The 18352-nt window shown below is 37.9% G+C and overlaps 2 protein-coding genes across 5 annotated transcripts in view; one reads left to right on the top strand and one right to left on the bottom strand.

The window, feature by feature from the left end:
- Positions 1 to 10214, bottom strand: palb2 (partner and localizer of BRCA2). 4 transcript variants are annotated; one of them, XM_058995933.1, is made up of 14 exons: positions 10130 to 10214; positions 9066 to 9172; positions 8780 to 8839; positions 8306 to 8408; positions 6381 to 8213; positions 4829 to 6204; positions 4606 to 4704; positions 4014 to 4181; positions 2722 to 2807; positions 2378 to 2539; positions 2046 to 2162; positions 1812 to 1899; positions 1536 to 1684; positions 1 to 966 (listed from the first exon to the last, which is right to left on the bottom strand). In XM_058995933.1, the coding sequence occupies exons 2-14, from the start codon at positions 9114 to 9116 to the stop codon at positions 732 to 734; spliced, it is 4527 nt and encodes a 1508-aa protein (XP_058851916.1). In that variant the 5' UTR covers positions 9117 to 9172; positions 10130 to 10214; the 3' UTR covers positions 1 to 731. The 4 variants fall into 4 exon arrangements, with proteins under 4 accessions (XP_058851916.1, XP_033907773.3, XP_058851917.1 ...); XM_034051882.3 differs by having other exon boundaries at positions 10074 to 10144; XM_058995934.1 differs by lacking the exon at positions 10130 to 10214 and adding an exon at positions 9796 to 10102 and having other exon boundaries at positions 4829 to 6201.
- The window catches only part of LOC117431173 (dynactin subunit 5-like), a 17920-nt gene continuing 9731 nt past the window's right edge, over positions 10164 to 18352 (top strand). Inside the window, exons 1-3 of the mRNA XM_034051864.3 lie at positions 10164 to 10318; positions 10581 to 10649; positions 10959 to 11077. Coding sequence (XP_033907755.1) covers positions 10271 to 10318; positions 10581 to 10649; positions 10959 to 11077 — 236 coding nt within the window. The 5' untranslated portion in view covers positions 10164 to 10270. The remainder of the gene's footprint in view (positions 10319 to 10580; positions 10650 to 10958; positions 11078 to 18352) is intronic.

Below are 18352 nucleotides of genomic sequence, written 5' to 3' on the forward strand. Positions count from 1 at the left end.
TTGTAGTTGTACATAATAACATTTTTTTTTTTATTTGGTATAAAACTTTATATAAATCTTTAACAGTAGTAATTGGACTTTAAACAGAAACAAACAGTGCAAATTGGTTCAATATAAAAACAGACTTTAGAACCCTTTCAGTACTGAAGTATTTTTGTCGAGCTGAAGAAGGAACTTTATTGGGAGTATACTTGAGAACAGGACATTTTTTTTTTTTCTTTACATATATATTTATACACTACCTCAGACTGGGACCTAGGAGTCTCGTGAGGTTCCACCGTGATTTCAGACAGCATTTGTTAACAAACGGCACTAAGACCTTGAGGTCCCACCAGTACTGAAATTCAAAGATTGTTGTTTACCTCTTTTGAGTTTTGAATTTTTTTTATTGCATGTTTTATTTAGTATTATATTACATTTGATTTATGTTACTCGTTTCAATCAAATTTTAGTTACAAACAATGCTGCTGTTGATTAGGACTTGTGCTTAGGATGCTGGGGTCGGGGAAATTGTAGAACAGTGAACAGGACAATATAACCACTACCCACACCATATACACAAGCTTTATTATTGTACTGCCAGAGCTGACAACACCCAAACCTCATGCCTTTATTCAGTTCTCTCAGCTGAGCTTTCATGAAGTCATATGAGCCTTATGGACCGTTAACTTACAAAAAGTGAAATGTTCTTTTTTAGTAACAACAGTTCAGTAAGTTTTTTCTTCTTCTTTTCAGAAACCTTCCCTTGAGCATGTCCCTGTGTAGGTGTATATCGACACATCTCCATTCAGCTGTCCGGTGAGGAGACAAGAATCTGTGTCACTCCACCTGACCAGCGTCCAGCTCCCAGCGCAGTCCGGAGACAGCACAGCGCTGCAGTGACCAATGGACAGGTCCCAGACCGCCACCACCCCTGTGTGAAAAGCAGCTGCGATAGAACGACCTTTCACATCGCCATCCACATACCTGCAGGGATACAGACACCTGGTTGCAAAAACTGGCTGTGCAAAGTCAGTGAAATGATTTTCCTGTATTTGAACTAGGACTGGGCCAGTCTCACTGTGTGCTATGCCAAAATACACTTTTCTTTCCAGCTCCTTTCTGCTGCAAAGTGTAAAAGCTGTGCTTTCAATTTTTAAAATACAGTAATCCGTCACATGTCCGTGAGCTGTTCAGTGTGTTGATATGTAAATAAATCCTGTTCGCCTGCGGGGTGTATCAACTTCAACCTCCGTCTCGCTCTCCTGCCTGTCACTCAGCAGCGAAGGCATGCACCCACATGGCAGACGGCTACTCTGTCACAAGCATTAATACTCTGTATCTTTCTAAACAAGGGGTTTAGGGGAGCTCCCTAATAAAAGCTGAATCTCAAAACAAGAATTGTGTGAATATAGTAATTGTTACAGCTGTGTATAATGGTATTTAAAACAGGATTCATTCATCTGACTTTTTACATATCCGCCCTTACTCTGGTCCCACTGAAGTCGGATATGGGATGGACTACTGTATCACAAACACCTTCCACTCTGACTTACCTCCCAGTGCATTCTGCTGGTAATGTAAAGGACTGTACTAGGCTGCTTTTAGTATTGATGGGATTGATAGCGACTAGTTTGAACATTGCACCATTACAAGATTCAGTGTTATCCACATACTGGTGCTGCAGCAAAGCGTACAGTATGCCCTGTTGGAACAGAAGAGAAGAATATAGTGGTCACTTGAAAAATGAAATTTGCAATTTAAGAGGAAGTTATCAGCTTCTGTTTGAGCACTGCGCACAACTTAGTAGGTGAGAAATAAGAAGTCCTTACGGATTCTGAGTAGGACCTGAGACACACAGCATCTGGGTAGATTTCCCCCAGTGATATTGTCTGCAAAAGCTGAGCTGTTTTCATGTTCCTAAAATTAAAGAGCATTCTGTATTATTCATAATGAATACATTAATCATTTAGATGGAATAGTTTCATATTAAAAAAAAGCATCCTGTATAAATAACTTGATTAAAAATAAAAAATTGGCATTTAATCCTGCTGTTGTGCGCTCACCAGATGACAACATCGCTTGTTCCTGTTGTACCGACCAAAGCTTCATCTTCCCCTTCCACCTCTGCGAAGGCCACAATAGTTTGTCTGGGATGTGTCAGTGTGACCACGTCTTCAATCCTGTAATTAATGACCTAATGTTACAGATCTTTGTCATTGCACAGATACAGGTCACTAAAATGAGGTCCAAACCTGTATAACTTGACCACTTTTGCAAATTGTTTCGGTCTGGTTAACTAAGTTGTTTAACTCCCATTAATAACGCAATCAGTTTTTCCAAAGGTTATCTGAGCACGGTCAGATCAACTGCTCCTTATAATCTAACAATGATTTACCTTCCTTCTTTTGATACACTGACAAGTTCCACTTTTTGACTTTGCAGAGAATCACAGCAGCTGACAAGTCTCCTCCGCGACACACCCAGAACTGCTTTTATATCTCCCGAACACAGCACCGATTGCTCAAAGCATCTGCTTGCATTTGAATAGCCAAGCACTCTGCAATAAAAAATAGAAATATTTTAATACTTAATTCATTATCAATTTGTTAACAAGCATAAAGGATGTTCTAACAATTAATTTTAAGTTGTTACGGCACAGGTAAGTTTCCCATACACTTTATTAAAAGTTCAGTGCATACAACCACCAGTATCTGTCACAAACATATTATCTTCTTCTACCTTGCTTCTCTGATTTCCAGTTTTCCCAGAGCAACGCAGAACTGGCAGAGGGCATCAGGAAAGGTGACTAATTGGATCACAGGAAACTGGTCAAAGACAAATTCAAATTGCAACAGAGTTAAAGGAAATCAAACAGCTTTTTATAACTCCCCCAGCCTTGAACTGAGGCCAGCAAAGACTGAATTAGACTGACAAAGCCATTGTTTTTTTCTGATTTATAATTTTTATTGAACAATAATGATATTGCACTTTATATACATACAAAACAAGGATACAATTCATAAGCACAAAATGTCATTGTAACAGGGGTTAACAGGGGGTTTTAGAACGGGGTCTCCCCCTCCGCCCCTGTGTCTCATTTGTGTTATTTTGTATTTGTTTTGTATTATTATTAATGTTATGATTTATTATGTTTTAAATATGACGGGGAAAAGTCCGTCATGATGTATTGTTTTTGTTTTAAAATACCTTGTGGGAATGCATGACTGTCAGCTAGTAATTTTTGAATTAGTTGGCAGTCACACATAATAATTCTACTAGTGCAGACTATGGGCGAGGGGTAAAGAGAGAATTAATAGCCAGTTAACCCCTCGGCCATGATATAAAAGTCCTGCTGCTTTGGCTGAAAAAGGTGAGTTCGAGAGGAGGAACAGGAGCGAGAGAGGAGTTTAAAAGTACAATTAAACATACAGGATCAATGACAGCATTTGCCCAGCCTGACCTGTATTGGCTGTTTTTGTGTTCGTGATTTGTTTTGTTTATCTTTTTTTTATTTCGCTCTGTGAGCAAGTGTTCTTGTTCAATTATTTGATTTATTTTTGTGTATTTAAATAAACGGCGCACGGCGTGTCTTTTTGCACCACAGTATTTTCAAGTTTGTTTTCTTTCCTGCTTCTGGCCTGACGTCACAACTCGTCATCCTGTCACAGTCATCAATTTAAAAGATCAATAAATATGGCAATGAAGATTTAGCCAGTTTCTTATAAATAAAACAATGAATTATAGTATTAACAATACAAATGGAATTGTAAAACATATCCAAAACATTATTTCATGTAATAATTAAAACAAAGCCATTATTGACTCACATAATTAACCAGCTTTGATTAAAAAACAAAACAAACAAACAACAAAAAAAAGACAGTATGCCAGTAAAAGGCAATTTACTGAAACTTCTTTTTTTTTTGGTAACTTAAGAACATTTCTGACTTAATTTGTTACACAAAACTTTTGAATGACCCTGTACCGAAACAAGAATCATATACTGATAGATTCACTGTGCTGGACTCTACCTTGACAAAGGTCCATGTGTAGAGCACTGTCCACTGGCCCTGTGGCTGAGGACCCCAGAGGGACACGACAGACTCACAGGCGGTCACCACACACTGAGCCACCTGGGCAGCACTGTCCCCACACCACTGCACTGAGCACAGGTCTATCAGGCACGAGCCTGTCGGGGTCTATGAGAGGAACATAAGACCATTGAAGACTGCAAGACAATCATCCAGGCTCAGTATTTTTACAACACTGCTATTGGAATACAGCATCATAAACTAAACATTCTGAACAGCAGCAATACAAACATTTTTATATAAAAAAATCTTTTGCTGAGTCTACTGGTATGTTGTATGATGTTAACATTTTAAACAGAGAAAACCAGAAAACCCATTTGCATCGTTCATTATTTCATGATCTGTGGGTTTTTATTTTATTTGCATAAGCTGCAAAACTTTTCTCACAGATGCTTAATTTATTCTGGATGTTTTTGTATTCCATATTTCTTTCTTTTTGTCACTAATTGTAGGTCATACATACATTTTCTCTATACAATCAAACCTGATTTGACTATAAAAACAACTAAATAAATATAAAGGAGTTCCTTACCTTTAACTTGGACACTAGCTGCAGAGTTTGTGTGGCGCTCTGTCTGAGTCCAGGTGTGGAGGGTTGATGCTCTTCAGCAATTATATTTGGCTCATCCAGCTGTTAAGAAAAAAAAAAGCTATAAATGTACTGGTACTAGGAGCAAAAGGAACTGCCTTAATTAAAAATGATATTTTTACTCCATATGTATTATTTATATCAATAGTTACAGACTGAGACTTACTGGAAGTATTTTGGAGAGTGTATCGTTACCCTTCAGAAGGCTGTCATAAGCCACCAGGTCACCCTGCTGTTCGCGTGTGTTTTCCAGGGAGTTCACTGGCTGACTTTCCTGATCATTGGACCAAATAGAGTCAGTGAAATACCTATCCAAGTCTCTTTCGGGGGACTCTGCCTTCTGAGAGGCAGAATCTCTATCTTCCCGTAGGGGGCTGGTGTTTGGTTTTGGTGAGGTTATGTTAGGAAACATTGGATTTCCCGGAGAGGTGCCTATTATGGGGCTGCCATGTTTCAGCAAGAAGGCTGGTGTGCAGCCAAGTGACGGAAAGGTAGGACTGTTTCCTGAGGTGCTGTGGAATTCCCTTTGACTGTCTCTGTCTGACTGGAAGGTTAACGCTGGAGTTAAATTGAGAATCTCTGAGGATTTAATTTTGGCGACAGCAGACTCACCAGATTTAACTTCAAACCCTTGACTGACAAAAGAAGGAGAAACATATTTAATTCCCAGTGATGCTTCTTTAGGTTTGCTATCATCTTTGGAGACAACTAACAATGCCACTTTGTCAGGATTTTCTGTCGTAGTTGCTGTTTCTACAGGAACATTGATATAATCTTCTTCAGAAACATGCTTTTGCTCTTCTACTTCAAGGTTTACGCAACTGCCTGTAGAAGTTACTGATTCTTCTGCAAGCTGTGTAGGATTTGTCATGGGGGCTGCAGTTTCTACTAAACTCAACCTGCTACAGACATCTGTATGAAGGGGAGATTCTCCTGCAGAGGTTGGCTTTTCTAAGGTTGTGATCTGACCACAACTTTCCCTAATAGCCGTGACTTCTTTTGTGGGAGAGGCCATTTGCAATGCAATCATGATTTGATCCTCAATTGGAATTAAAGTTTCCACTCCAGCTTTTCCTTGTCCTACCACAGCTGTAGTTCCTACAGCAAGCATGCTATGGTCCTCTGTGGGTGTTATGGGTTCCATTATGTTCTTTCCACAATCTTCTGAGGGAGCTAATTTTGCACATCTGCCACGATCTCCCACTGGATCTGGTGACGTTCCTATCACAGAATCACTAAGCGAGTTTCTCGAGTAATTTTGTTTTGCAGAAACAATTTTTGCGGCAGTCTTTCGGGTGATATATGGGGAGTAGGTTGGTGAAAAAGATTCTAGATGCCTGGTCTCTGATGACTTCAGTTTCTCAAGCTTGAGTCGGCCAAAATCATCATCTGGGAGGTGGAAATCCTTGATAACAAATCGGGAGGAGAGGTATTTCAGGCTAAAGAGCTCTCTGTTATCTGGGAACTGAGGCACTGAGCAGTGCTGCCCAGGCTCTGAGGGGATGCTCAGTAATCCTTCTGTAACACTGACTGCATGTCCTTCTGAAAAAAATGAACAAAAAAGTGTTACACTGATCACCTGAAGTTCCACTCACACAATGTCTATTGAAATGCCCACATACCATAATCAGTGAAGACATTCCAGCACACAATAAAGCACAACATAATTTGCAATTACAGTACTGGCAAAAATAAATAAATAATTTAATCCATCTCACCTTTATCATCCTGTACCCTTTTGCACCTTTGAGAAAACCTGGGGCTGTTATACTCCAACATTGTTCTTTTCTTCCTTAATACTCTCTGTTCCAAATTGCGACTCAATGTAGACTGCAAGTCTTCAAAAAGCTGTCGCTGACCTATATCGCTGCCTGCTACAGAGCTACTCTGTGTAGTTGCAGAACACGCTATTGTTTTAAGAAGCGATTTATTGGTGCCACTGAATTGACTTTCCAAAGTGGGCTTGAGTTTATTTATTTCATTTAGTTTGTTTGCACAGTTCATTTTATCCGAACTATTACAGTCATGTTCATCTGGACTACTGCTATCCTGAATAACCTCTATGTTAACTGGTTTGCCACCACCGTCCACTTGAAGGGACCTCCTTTTAAAGATGGGAAACAGTTCCTTGTTTTCCTTTGTGCAGTTTTCTTTTCCGCACCGGGGATCAGACTTTAAATTCAAATTAGTACCAGCAGCAATGATCCCTGTATCAGCCAGCATTGTAGAAATCTGATTGGGGTGTGATTCTGCAGTAACTATCATACCCGGACTCCTGCACCATCCATTTCCCTTGCCCCTTCCCCGCCCTCTTCCTCGCCCTCTTCCTCTGCGTGTTTTCCTACCAGCACAAGTTGCCACGGCACCAGTGGTTGAAGGTGAAGACAGCAGGCTCCCGCTGCTGCCTGAACATGTTAGAGGCTCACTTTGACCGGAAAGCCCAGCAGTAGTACCATCTTGCAGAGTGACTGGTTCTTTGTTATCCACACTGGACATGGACTTTCTAGGTATTCCTCTGCTTCTTCTCTTGCCCCTGCCCAATTGGCTTTCTATCACAGCCTCCAAGTCAACTTTCCTCTGACAAGAGGCCATTCCCCTGGTGGTCCTTACATAATACTCCACTGGGAACAGGAGACCCTCAACCAAAGTGCAGGAGCTCAATGGATTCTCTGCTAAAGCCTCTTCTATCTTAGAGTCCGCCTCAGTCAGGCTAATCCCCATCTCAAAGGAATGACCTCCAGGAACAAAATCTATAGTGTCAGTGACATTTAATTCAGCTGGCTCTGTTTGCCCAGATGCAACCTTATTATGGGGTAGAGCAGTAACTTCTGCCTTTTGGGGCCCTGCATTGCTGCCTGAGATCTCCTTATCTTCCTCAGTATGCTTACAATCTTCAGGACTTGCATTTTTAAACATTTGTATTTGGGGTAGTCTATCATGAGCAATGCATATGTCGACAAGAGGTTCATTATAAGGACTACTATAATGATTAATACCCGCCAACACCATAGGTGAACCCTGACTTGTTTCAGAAATATTTTCATCTGAATTGGTTTCATTACAAACGGCACCTGAACTTTCGAAGATACTTATTCTGCAACCATTTGCTGAAATTGTGGATGAGGCCATCAATTCTACGTCTTTGGTGTGATCTTTGAAAATGCTACTTTTCAAAACTGGAGAACCTGGATTCAGATTCTCAGCACTGTCCAACACTTGGGACTCATTTCCCTTCTCGCTATTTTCTGTATCAGAATTTTTCTCCTCCCATCTGAATCGACTTCTCTTGGATTGCATACGACTTCTAGACAGCCGTTTAAGTTTTGGATTAATTGAACTCTTTCCCTGGTAGCTCGGACTGTAGGATTCTAGATCAGGGCTATCTGAGTGCTGAGTAGTGAGTGAGGCCAACAGAGAGCCACACGGACTGGTGGACTGGCTGATTACTTCCGGATTAAGGTTAAAAGTGACAGTTGTCTTCTTGTCCTGGTTTGTATCTGCAATGTGATCGAGCGCATCAAGGGATGAATCCAGTTGTTCCTCTAAAGTGCCTACAATGAAAAATAAAAAAGTATTACTTGTAATCAGACCAACTCTTTAAAAGTCAATTCAAGTAAAACTTTTCAAAACGTCTGTGCCTCACCCAGCACAGCAGATGGATTAGTATTCTCTTCCTGAAGAAGCTCATTCTGTTCTTTGATTCTGCTCTTAACATGATTTCTCACCACCTCGGATCGTTCTGAACGCTGTCAAATGGCAAGAATAACAGCTTAGTTTTTATACTGTGTTGCAATATACTTGACAATTGTGTATTGCCTCTCCCTTGAGCTGAACACTGGTTAAGATTAAATCCTGCCTGGTAACAACTTTTACATGCTCTATATATATATATATATATATATATATATATATATATATATATATATATATATATATATATATATATTTAATAATTAATATTGTGCCCTTTTCACAACACTGTGAAAACTGTATAATTTAAAAGAGTAGACAGGGAAAGTGGGATTAGCACCAAGATAAAACTTAAAATATGAACTAGGCCATGGCAGTAAAGCATTGCAAGGTATAATGTCATATATAAACTTAATTATATTCATACCTTCAATCTCTGAACAGTTTTGCTGTACTCCCTCTTCAGTAAAGCCAATCTTTCTTTAATCTGTAACATATTTTTTAAAACAACGCTGTCAACGTACAATCCAAATAATGCATTATATCTAATACTTGACTCTTATTTAGTTCATATCATTTAAATAAGTGTCATTTATAGTGTACTTATTCTGTTTGTATTACCCACTGATTTCAACACTGCAATACTTAATAACATTATGTATCTGTACGCAGTATTGTTATATTTTAAAAAGATATGCCGATATTATACAAACCTTCTGTCTTTCCTGGCAGCTCAGCTGCGGTTTCTTCAAGCATTCAGCCATATTGTTCCGATGTGAGGTGTCAGTTACAGTGTTCAGCAATCAGTACCTGTCCATTGCTGACGTAAAACCAAATAAAAATCTTATTACATAAATAAATGCAAAAAATAAACAAATAATGCAAATCTCTAGGGGTCAGTTGCAGAGTACCAAATTTAATCCACTTGATGTGTCTAACTAGTGGATTAAGCAGGTTTAGTCCACTTGATTGGACTAAAGTTAGTACAACTAATCCCGAATGCAGCATACCAGAAGTTAATCATCAAGTACATCTGAAAACTTTATTCCATAGATTTTTTTTTTTTTTTTTTTAAACACTTCTTTACGCAAGTCAAGGTTGTTATAATAGTAGAAAACACTAGTGGAGGCTTTGAGTAAATTGTTGATGCTCATAATGCATCAGAGTAGAAAAATGCAACATGTCTAAGACACACAGCAGTGTATATATTTTGGTTGTGTTTTTAGAGCAAAAAATAATCACACTGTCAACAAGAAGTACAAGCATCACCAGACAAACATAATGTCCTTCACATGATACGTAAAACAGAGGTCCTAGTATAAGTGCCTCTGCAGCAGCAGTTGTTGATGCATAGTTTACCCCCTAACCTCTGTAAATCGCTTTAATAACAATAATTTAACTTATGTACTTGCTTTAAAATACATTTAAAAAAAACAAACAAACCTGAAAACGTCTTCTGCAGGCGTTTTTACATTTTTATTCTCCTGAGCTCCAGCACCGTTACGTCTCTGTTTGTGCTTTTTAATTTAGCAGCGTGATGAAAATGAAGTGCCTGTCATATCCCGCCACATACTACAAAAGCCCAAACTAATCACTCGCATTTGTTTTGATTTAGGCACACTGAACATAAATGTAACACAATTAAGCTATACCTGACGCACAGATACCTGAAAATGTGTCATACATAGGTTCAATTAAATAAATTGGTACTTTTATCTTACATAAAGTTTTTGCAGTCAGTTTCTCAACAACACGAACCGAGCTTCTCTTTGCTCACCTAGCCAAACTTGTGTACGTAGTGATCGTGTACTTCCTGCAAGCGAACGGAAGTTAGAAACGCAGGCTGCAGAAACTGACAGCATAGGAGTGAATTTTGTGTTCATTTGAACAAGGGTGTGTTTATTTATTGAAAAACATCATGGAGCTGTGCGAAATTCTCTACAACAAAGCCGAGTACATAGAAACGGTAATATAGCTGTCTTTTTTTTGTATGCGCGAGATGAGATGTAAAAATGTTGAAGCTGTATTTAACCTACCAGTACGTAATTAAACATGGTATGAATCTAAACGAATAACGCTAAATTGGTGGTCAGCGGCACATATTAATACAGTAATAAAATACAATAAACGTATTTGGTAATATGCTCGTGTGAAATGAATTTACAAAGAGTTTTGGTGTTTTCGTATCCTGTGATGGCAGATTGAACTATCCCTGTGCTTTTTTGTAGGCATCTGGTAATAAAGTAAGCAGACAGTCTGTACTCTGTGGAAGCCAAAATATTGTGCTAAATGGAAAAGTAAGTCCTTTTTTATCTTATTTAAGCAGCAAAATAACACAAAAGTGACACATGTATACTGATTTTAGATATTTTCCAAAACTAAGCTATACACCTGAACATTTGGCAGTGTTGTATCTGTCATGTTTGTTCCCCATGGATGCTAGCACTTAATGTATGTGCTGCTTTTTTTATATTTTTACTGCTACTAGGGGATTCCTGTAGCGCCGAAACTAATTTTTTAGTAAATGCGTTATTAGAGAATTGTTTATTTACAAATACTGTACGTTGTCACTGTAAGAAGTAATCGTTTGTGCTTCTTCACCCCAGACTATTGTTATGAATGATTGCATCATTCGAGGGGACCTGGCAAACGTCAGGGTTGGGCGTCACTGTGTGATCAAGAGCCGGAGTGTAATAAGACCACCGTTTAAGAAATTCAGCAAAGGGTAAGTTGCATTGTGATGATGAAAAGGTTTGGTTAATCACTCTGTGTAACTCAATTATGACTTATTTATGACTTCAGATTGTCAGTATGGTATGCATCTATGATCCGCAGATTGACAAATAATCGCTAAGTAACGCAATGGGCACTTTTATAGATTTTTTTCCATGTTGGCCTATTTGTACAGTGCAGCCAGGTACAGTACATAGACATATGCACAATACTCACTGTGTAGTAAATATCATGTATTATATTTCCTGTTACCTAGGTAAACATAAAATGAAAGAACATTTAATTAAAAATAATGTACAGTTCTGTACCTAAACCCATAACTTACTATAGCCACTTGAGGTCAGTAGAGATAGCAGAGGCGCATATTTTAGTAAGAATGTGTTAAATGACATTGCTACTGTATCAGACAATCATTTAATTAACCCAAAGAATAAAGCAAGACAATTACTATGACAAATTTTAATATATTGGTTTCCTTCCCCAGAAACAATAATAGTTAAGACAAGGATTATACCAAATCACATTTCAGAGGTGTTTGACAGTTACCAGCATTATTCACCAGAGGGCAGCAGATTTCTACAAGTTGTCATACTGGGGAATTGTCAAGTGTATTTCTTGCCTCAAAATCCATAAATTAATGAGAACTTTTAGTTGTGTGTGTGTGTGTGTGTATATATATATATATATATATATATATATATATATATATATATATATATATATATATATATATATATATATATAAATATATATAATTACACATAGTAGCTATATTTACACAACAACGATGCTCAAAAAACTTTTAATACTCAACAAGAAAATGTAAACATGTCCAAGAAAACCACATTTGACTTGGCTCTGGTACAGCAAAATAAATACCCGTGTCCAAGCTTGACACACACTTGGCAAATTTCATTTTCTGCATAACAGAATAAGACGGCAGTGAGTATGAACCTGGAAAGTTAGGTTCTGTTTTGAGTAGTGTTGATAGATATCTTGAACAACACATTTTATCACATTTTTTAAATCCATGTAATATAAAAAATAACAAGGGCTGCAGTGCATTTCAAGAAAATAATTAATCACGGGGTTCTGCACCATTTCATGAACTACTTGAGAGAGAGTGTAATTTGATCATTTTATTTTCATATGTTTATATAAATCTGATCCTGTCTCATACAATATGGCCCCATTCATAATTGAATACAGTGTCACTGAAAATGACAACACTGTTTGGTCTGATAAAACCAAACCATTATGTGTTAGACAGAATATTCTATGTCTGCATCACTCTTTAAGTGGCTCAGTCTTTTAGTGCAATCAATGCACAGCTGTACGGCTCCCACAAAAGGAACCTTGGTCCAACTCTATAGATGATAAACCCAGATCAAGCTGTCCTGAAGTCATTACACCAGCCCAGGATCAGCATTTTGTTACATTTGTTACATTTGCTTCCATCCAGCTTAATGCTGGATGTTTTTTGCATTGTATCCTGTGTTTTATTAGCTTATGCGTGTAACAAATATGACAACAAAAAAACAAACAAACAAACAGAAAGGCTTAATTTTGTAGCCATTTAGTTTTTGTTTTGTAATGGCTTACGTGACGCTACAGATTTTAACAATTTGAGATACTTGGAGGCTCCAAAGGACATTAGCAACAGCAATAATTACTTGAGTTTTTGTTGTTATTTTACTATGATCCTGATATCTTTTAAGGTCTTTAGGAGTTAAGCAATGAATTACATGCAGAACTGCATGACTAATTTACTTCAGAGAGAAGGTCATCACAGCTTATTTCAAAAGTAGCTCAGCCAGTTGCAGATATCAGATTACTTATGGAAGAAAAAAAAATCTCAACATGCTGAAAACACTGCATTACATTTATGAATCCAAATAAAATTATATAAAAATACATATGAATTACATTGCTTCCCATTAATCTTTAGCCACCCATGCAAGAATTCTATGGGGGTCTGGTGTCTGGGCGGACAGGTCTGTTGATATTGCAACTGCTTAAATCATGATTGAATATTCAGTGCCAGGGCAACCTGGGCAATGGTGCCCGGGGCCAGAGGGGGGCCCACACACATAGAGAAATTTAATTGCAAATATGAGTAAATAATTTGTTTTTACTACTGTATTTCTTACAAAATGTTTTTTTTTTTTTTAAATCGGACAACTCATGTCTCCAGTTTAGCGAGGGACTACTGATCCTGAAAACCTTTTTGATAGAAAAATATATTGTATTTGGGGGTGGGCAGTGGAGGTCCATTGCCCAGGGCCCACAAAAACCTGTCGTAACCGATAGTGCCTCCCGGAAGCATTATAAGATAGAATAAACCTGTTTGATCCTGCCTGCTATATGATAGTGCAGCCGGAGGCATTATTACAGGGAGGCACTATCAAATAGGCGAATACCCTGTCTCGTGATGTTGCCAGGTGTCCCAAAAATAAATTTCTTTTTGCATGGTGAAGTGCTCTCTTTATTGTATTTTACAGTATGGGAACAAGCACTGTTTCCTTGCCTGTCCCAACTTGAATCTGTGTTCCCTTAATGACAAGCACTGTCTGAGTTGAATGCACTGACCCAGGGACAGGTACAGCAATATAAACCTTAAATAGAAAATGCATGAAGTGGTGTTATATATGGACCAAAATTATTTAAACCAGTGATGATTTACCAAAGGTAATACTATGAAAATGTAATCAATAAATGTTATTCATACAGTGCCCCCCCCTCAAAAAAATATTGTACTTGCTTCAAATCAAGAGATGCACCACAAACCTACCTTTATGAAGCTACGTTAGTTTTATACCTCTAAAATAGCTACTTTGATTTAGTCTTAACCAATCAAAACGCTTAAAAATCTGTTGTTTTCATTTCAAAATGTAATCTGACGAACCAACAGGCTGCAAAATTTCAAAACAGCCAATCAGGATAATGAGAAAGAAATGATGGATACAATGTTTGAAGTAAAATGGCAACTAAAGCTTTAAAATTGTTGGACGTGTAAATTTGTTTATTAATATAGTATTTTCAGTACTGTAATGGTTTAATACTTCTTGGACATAGTCTGCATGTTATTTGGTGTTTTGTGATTTTTGTTAAAAAAAAAAAAAAAAAAGACGCTCATCAAAACCTTGCTTTATATACATAAAGCAACACTGCCGCGGATGAGTTTGCACAAAATGCATCTCCTTATTCCTCATCTTTCTATACTAGCACCTAATAATATATTGAGGGCTTCTGGTTTGCAGTGTTTTCCTTGTATTTAACTACTTCATCACTTGCATTCTCATATCCACTTTGACATCTGACACATTCTTTCCATCGTTCAACGCTTCTTTAACCTGCTGTGTACCAGTCTGCCAGAGGGCGGGATTGCTACGAGCACTGTATGCCTTCTGATTGGTGGAAGTATTTTTGTCGGTCCAATCAAAACCGCCAATAAAGCCGAAATAAGTTCTCCGCCTGTTATAGGATATAGGTTTGAGAACCACATGGTTACGACACCGGCCCTGTTCAGTGCACAACACACAGCAGCAGACGTTTTCACATACAAGTGCAATGAAATTATGTAGGTCTAGCATTTGTCCTTTTATTTTCTTGCAGTCATCTGTATTTTTAATAGAAATCCAGTTATTTAAAAATAAGATAAGAGTCCTTTACAAGGTGCTATCTCTAGCTTTATGAATAGCAGTAGACGTAAAAGGTTAATTAGATTGGTTATGTATTGTTGGCTGTGATATTACCCAGCCCCAAAATAGATTATTTCTTATTTGGTTCTGTGATCCCAGATCATTAGCTCTTTGATATAGACCTTAAAAGACACCAGGATGTACAGTTATTGTATGGCACATCAGAACAGAATAAACATCTATATTCAAAGATTTGTTAAAAAAGAAGCAAATCTTTGTGAAGAATGGGATGAGTGAAAGCTAATTATCATCAGACATCACTTCCACCCCTTCTTTAAAACACCAACATTTGCAGTACAGCATTTGTATATGGCTATATGTAAAATTGTAAAGCCACATCTTCATCCTGTGTTTTGTTACCAGGGACATGAATGCCAAGTTTAAATTACTTTAAATTTCGACACAAATATTTGATCTTTTTCACCTGTCCTTGATGAGCCTCCTTAGTTATGTACTTGGGGCAAATGTCTGGAATACAGCATTGATTCCTATATGAAAGAGCTAATGAAGCATACAGTATGAGTGGGGAACAGTCTACTGAAATGTTGCACTGATAATGTTTTACAATTTGGAGCATTTTGTGCAGTTGCATATACAGTATATAAAAAGTTATAGTAATGCATAGTTCTCTAGGGTAGTTAAAGTATAATTATTTGTTACAATTATTCTGATTTGATAGATTCCAGCATGTTAAGCAGTGTCTTAGTCTGATTAGAAGCATTAACAGACCCAGTGAGCTGTAAAACATGGTTTATTTCATAGTCTAAAAATAGGCATTTCTATATTTCACGATTTAAACAAAATATTTATTAAAGCAGAAAAAATAGCATTGTCACGTTCAAAATTGATCATTTTCTGTAGAGTTATTGTACAACAAATGCGCCTAAATATTTAAATGCTACCTGAAATAACAGTAAATGCTAAATTGTAGAATATTTCTTTTTTTTATGTCAGCCTTTTCACCATCAGTGAATTATCAAACAAAATAAAAACATAAATACATGTAAAGATAACGACATGTGAAATGTCCCCCTCTTGTACTGGACAGAGCGATCTTTAGCAGAAATATTTTGGATATTTGATACAGCTGGTATCTTTTTCGTTGAAGACATTTTAAAAGAAACTGGGCAGCTCTATGCAGAGTGTTCAGTAATTCACCGGACGTAAACTGAACTGGCTGGCAGGTTCCTAATGCATTGTTACAGGTAGTGCGTCAATAAGGCAACCGTTTGCTGTATTTATTTTGGAGTTATAAAAAAAATATGTATATTTACTGAGGCTGTCAAGCGATTAAAAAAAATAATAAAAAATCAATCGCAATTTAAAACTTTGAATCTCAGTTAATATTGGTTTTAATCGCATATTTAATTGATACAATTACTGCATCCACCTCATTCAGATTTGTTTTATTACTGAAATTAGTATTACTATCATTGTTAATATACCATCATACAAAAAACAGTCAATCATAAAAACCCTGTGTTCTTATTTCTGGATTCATATTGTTGGCCCCTCTTTATGGTTTTAGATTTATTTACACAGAATTATACAGAAAAACTCCAGCATTTGCTGTTAAATTGTTTGAACCAAATGCTCAATCACAGCAGAGTCAGTTTATTACTCACCTTACTGCATTTCAAATTAAACTTTACATGTTCTTATCGGTTTCTTTTAAAAGGGTATCTGTTACACTATTATATATATATATATATATATATATATATATATATATATATATATATATATAATATTTTTTTTTCAAATAAATGTGGTCAGCTTTGGTAATGTCCCACTGAAAGTAGCCCAGTAAGTAAATAAATAAATAATCACATGATGGAGCAGACACAGACGTGTACAAGAATCCTCATTATTACAAACTCGCTTTATACAGGAGTGTCACTCCCAACATGGACTGAATGCCAACATCTAACTGAAATACTTACGGGCTACTTTCAAGTGGGACACACTGTATCCTACTGACATGATGTAGCTTGATGCACAGGCTCGCAGAGATCCGGAATTTAAAATAAAGTACTCTGTCGAAACTGACGGGTTTCATTTGTTGTTGCTGCCTGTAGCAGAAGAACTGCTAGAAAGTGTATTTTGAGAAATGAAGGCGTGTTTACAGCACGCAGGGGGTACAGCAGACTAGATGCATTCTGTGATACTGGAACTAACAGATACAAGTAATAGTCTTTCTAACCAATTAACTGTCAGAAAGTAAAAAAATGAACATAACCCCATTCATAAGTCCTTCACTTTTAGTGCTTTGTTCCATAATGCAGTTCTGTGACTAACTTTCTATGCAATCGCAGACTGCACTTATTGCGTTGCATGCACTCGAGTATATTAATAGTGCTGCAGGGACTGAATTCAGAGGACGATTAACGCATGTTAAAAAAATTAATGTGTTAATCACAGAAGTTAACTGCAATTAATTGACAGCCCTAATATTTACACTATTCTAACAGAAATGGGAATTTTTATGGGGAATTTCATAATAAATGGCAATGGGTAAATTTACGGAAATCGTGAAATCCATGAAAAATATACAACCTTACTCCACAGTAATAAACACTGAAAATAAAGGGTAAAAACTGAAATCACAAAATTCTGACATAGTGCCCTGTCACAAAGACGGCCAGAGTGGGTGGCGTCAGACCAGAAAAGGAATCCAAACACAGACAGTGGTTGTGATGAGCTGAGTGCAATGGCTGCACTCAGCGTTTATTAACAAATAAAAGGGTTGAAAACAGCACAAAAACAGGACACGGCACTCGAGCCAAAACAAAAAGACAAACAAAACGTACTACACTTAAACAGACAGACGAACAAACACGGTGAGTGAAAACACTTCTGATTTACGTTCTTACTTTGTTTTATTTTCTCCTCTCTCTCTCCCGTTCTCCACTCACCGAACACCAACCCCGACTGAGTGAAACTGTGCATCTATATATACTGTTGTGCTGGGATTCAATTACTAATTAATTACTCACTTGAATCCCAGCACGTGAATTCATTACGTGCAACCCCGTGCCACACATTATACACATTTTATCTGCACGTGAAGTGATGTGCCATCCTCGTGCCTAAATATAATTATACACTTTAAACACACGTGAAACACAGACCCGTTTATATCCTGTGTACCAATCTATACACCAACATTAACATACGCACGCATATACACAACACAGAACACACAAATGCACACAGGGGCGGGGCACTTTGCCACATATACCCCCCCTTGTGCGCAGCACACATGGCCTCAACGGCCACCTCCCCCCTTAAAAACCCAGCAGTCCAGGACAAAGTCTCGGGCTGGGAAGGGAGGCTTCAGTGGGCCCATGGCTGGCCATGCTGTCAGCACCCCTGCCGGTAGTGGCACGGCTGACAGCCTGTTGGTCCCGTCCTGCAGCGAAAAAGCTGCGGGGGCAGGTGGTCCCCCGACCTCCCCCTTCTTCGTAGCCGACAGCTCCCCTTTCTGGGGCTCTGGCCACCGTACTCCCCGTGGTGGAAGTACGGGAAGCAGAGACAGCTCCTGCTGTTCTGCTTCTGGCGGTGGT

This window comes from Acipenser ruthenus, chromosome 22 (assembly GCF_902713425.1).
Source record: "Acipenser ruthenus chromosome 22, fAciRut3.2 maternal haplotype, whole genome shotgun sequence".
In the NCBI taxonomy this organism is placed as follows: domain Eukaryota; kingdom Metazoa; phylum Chordata; class Actinopteri; order Acipenseriformes; family Acipenseridae; genus Acipenser; species Acipenser ruthenus.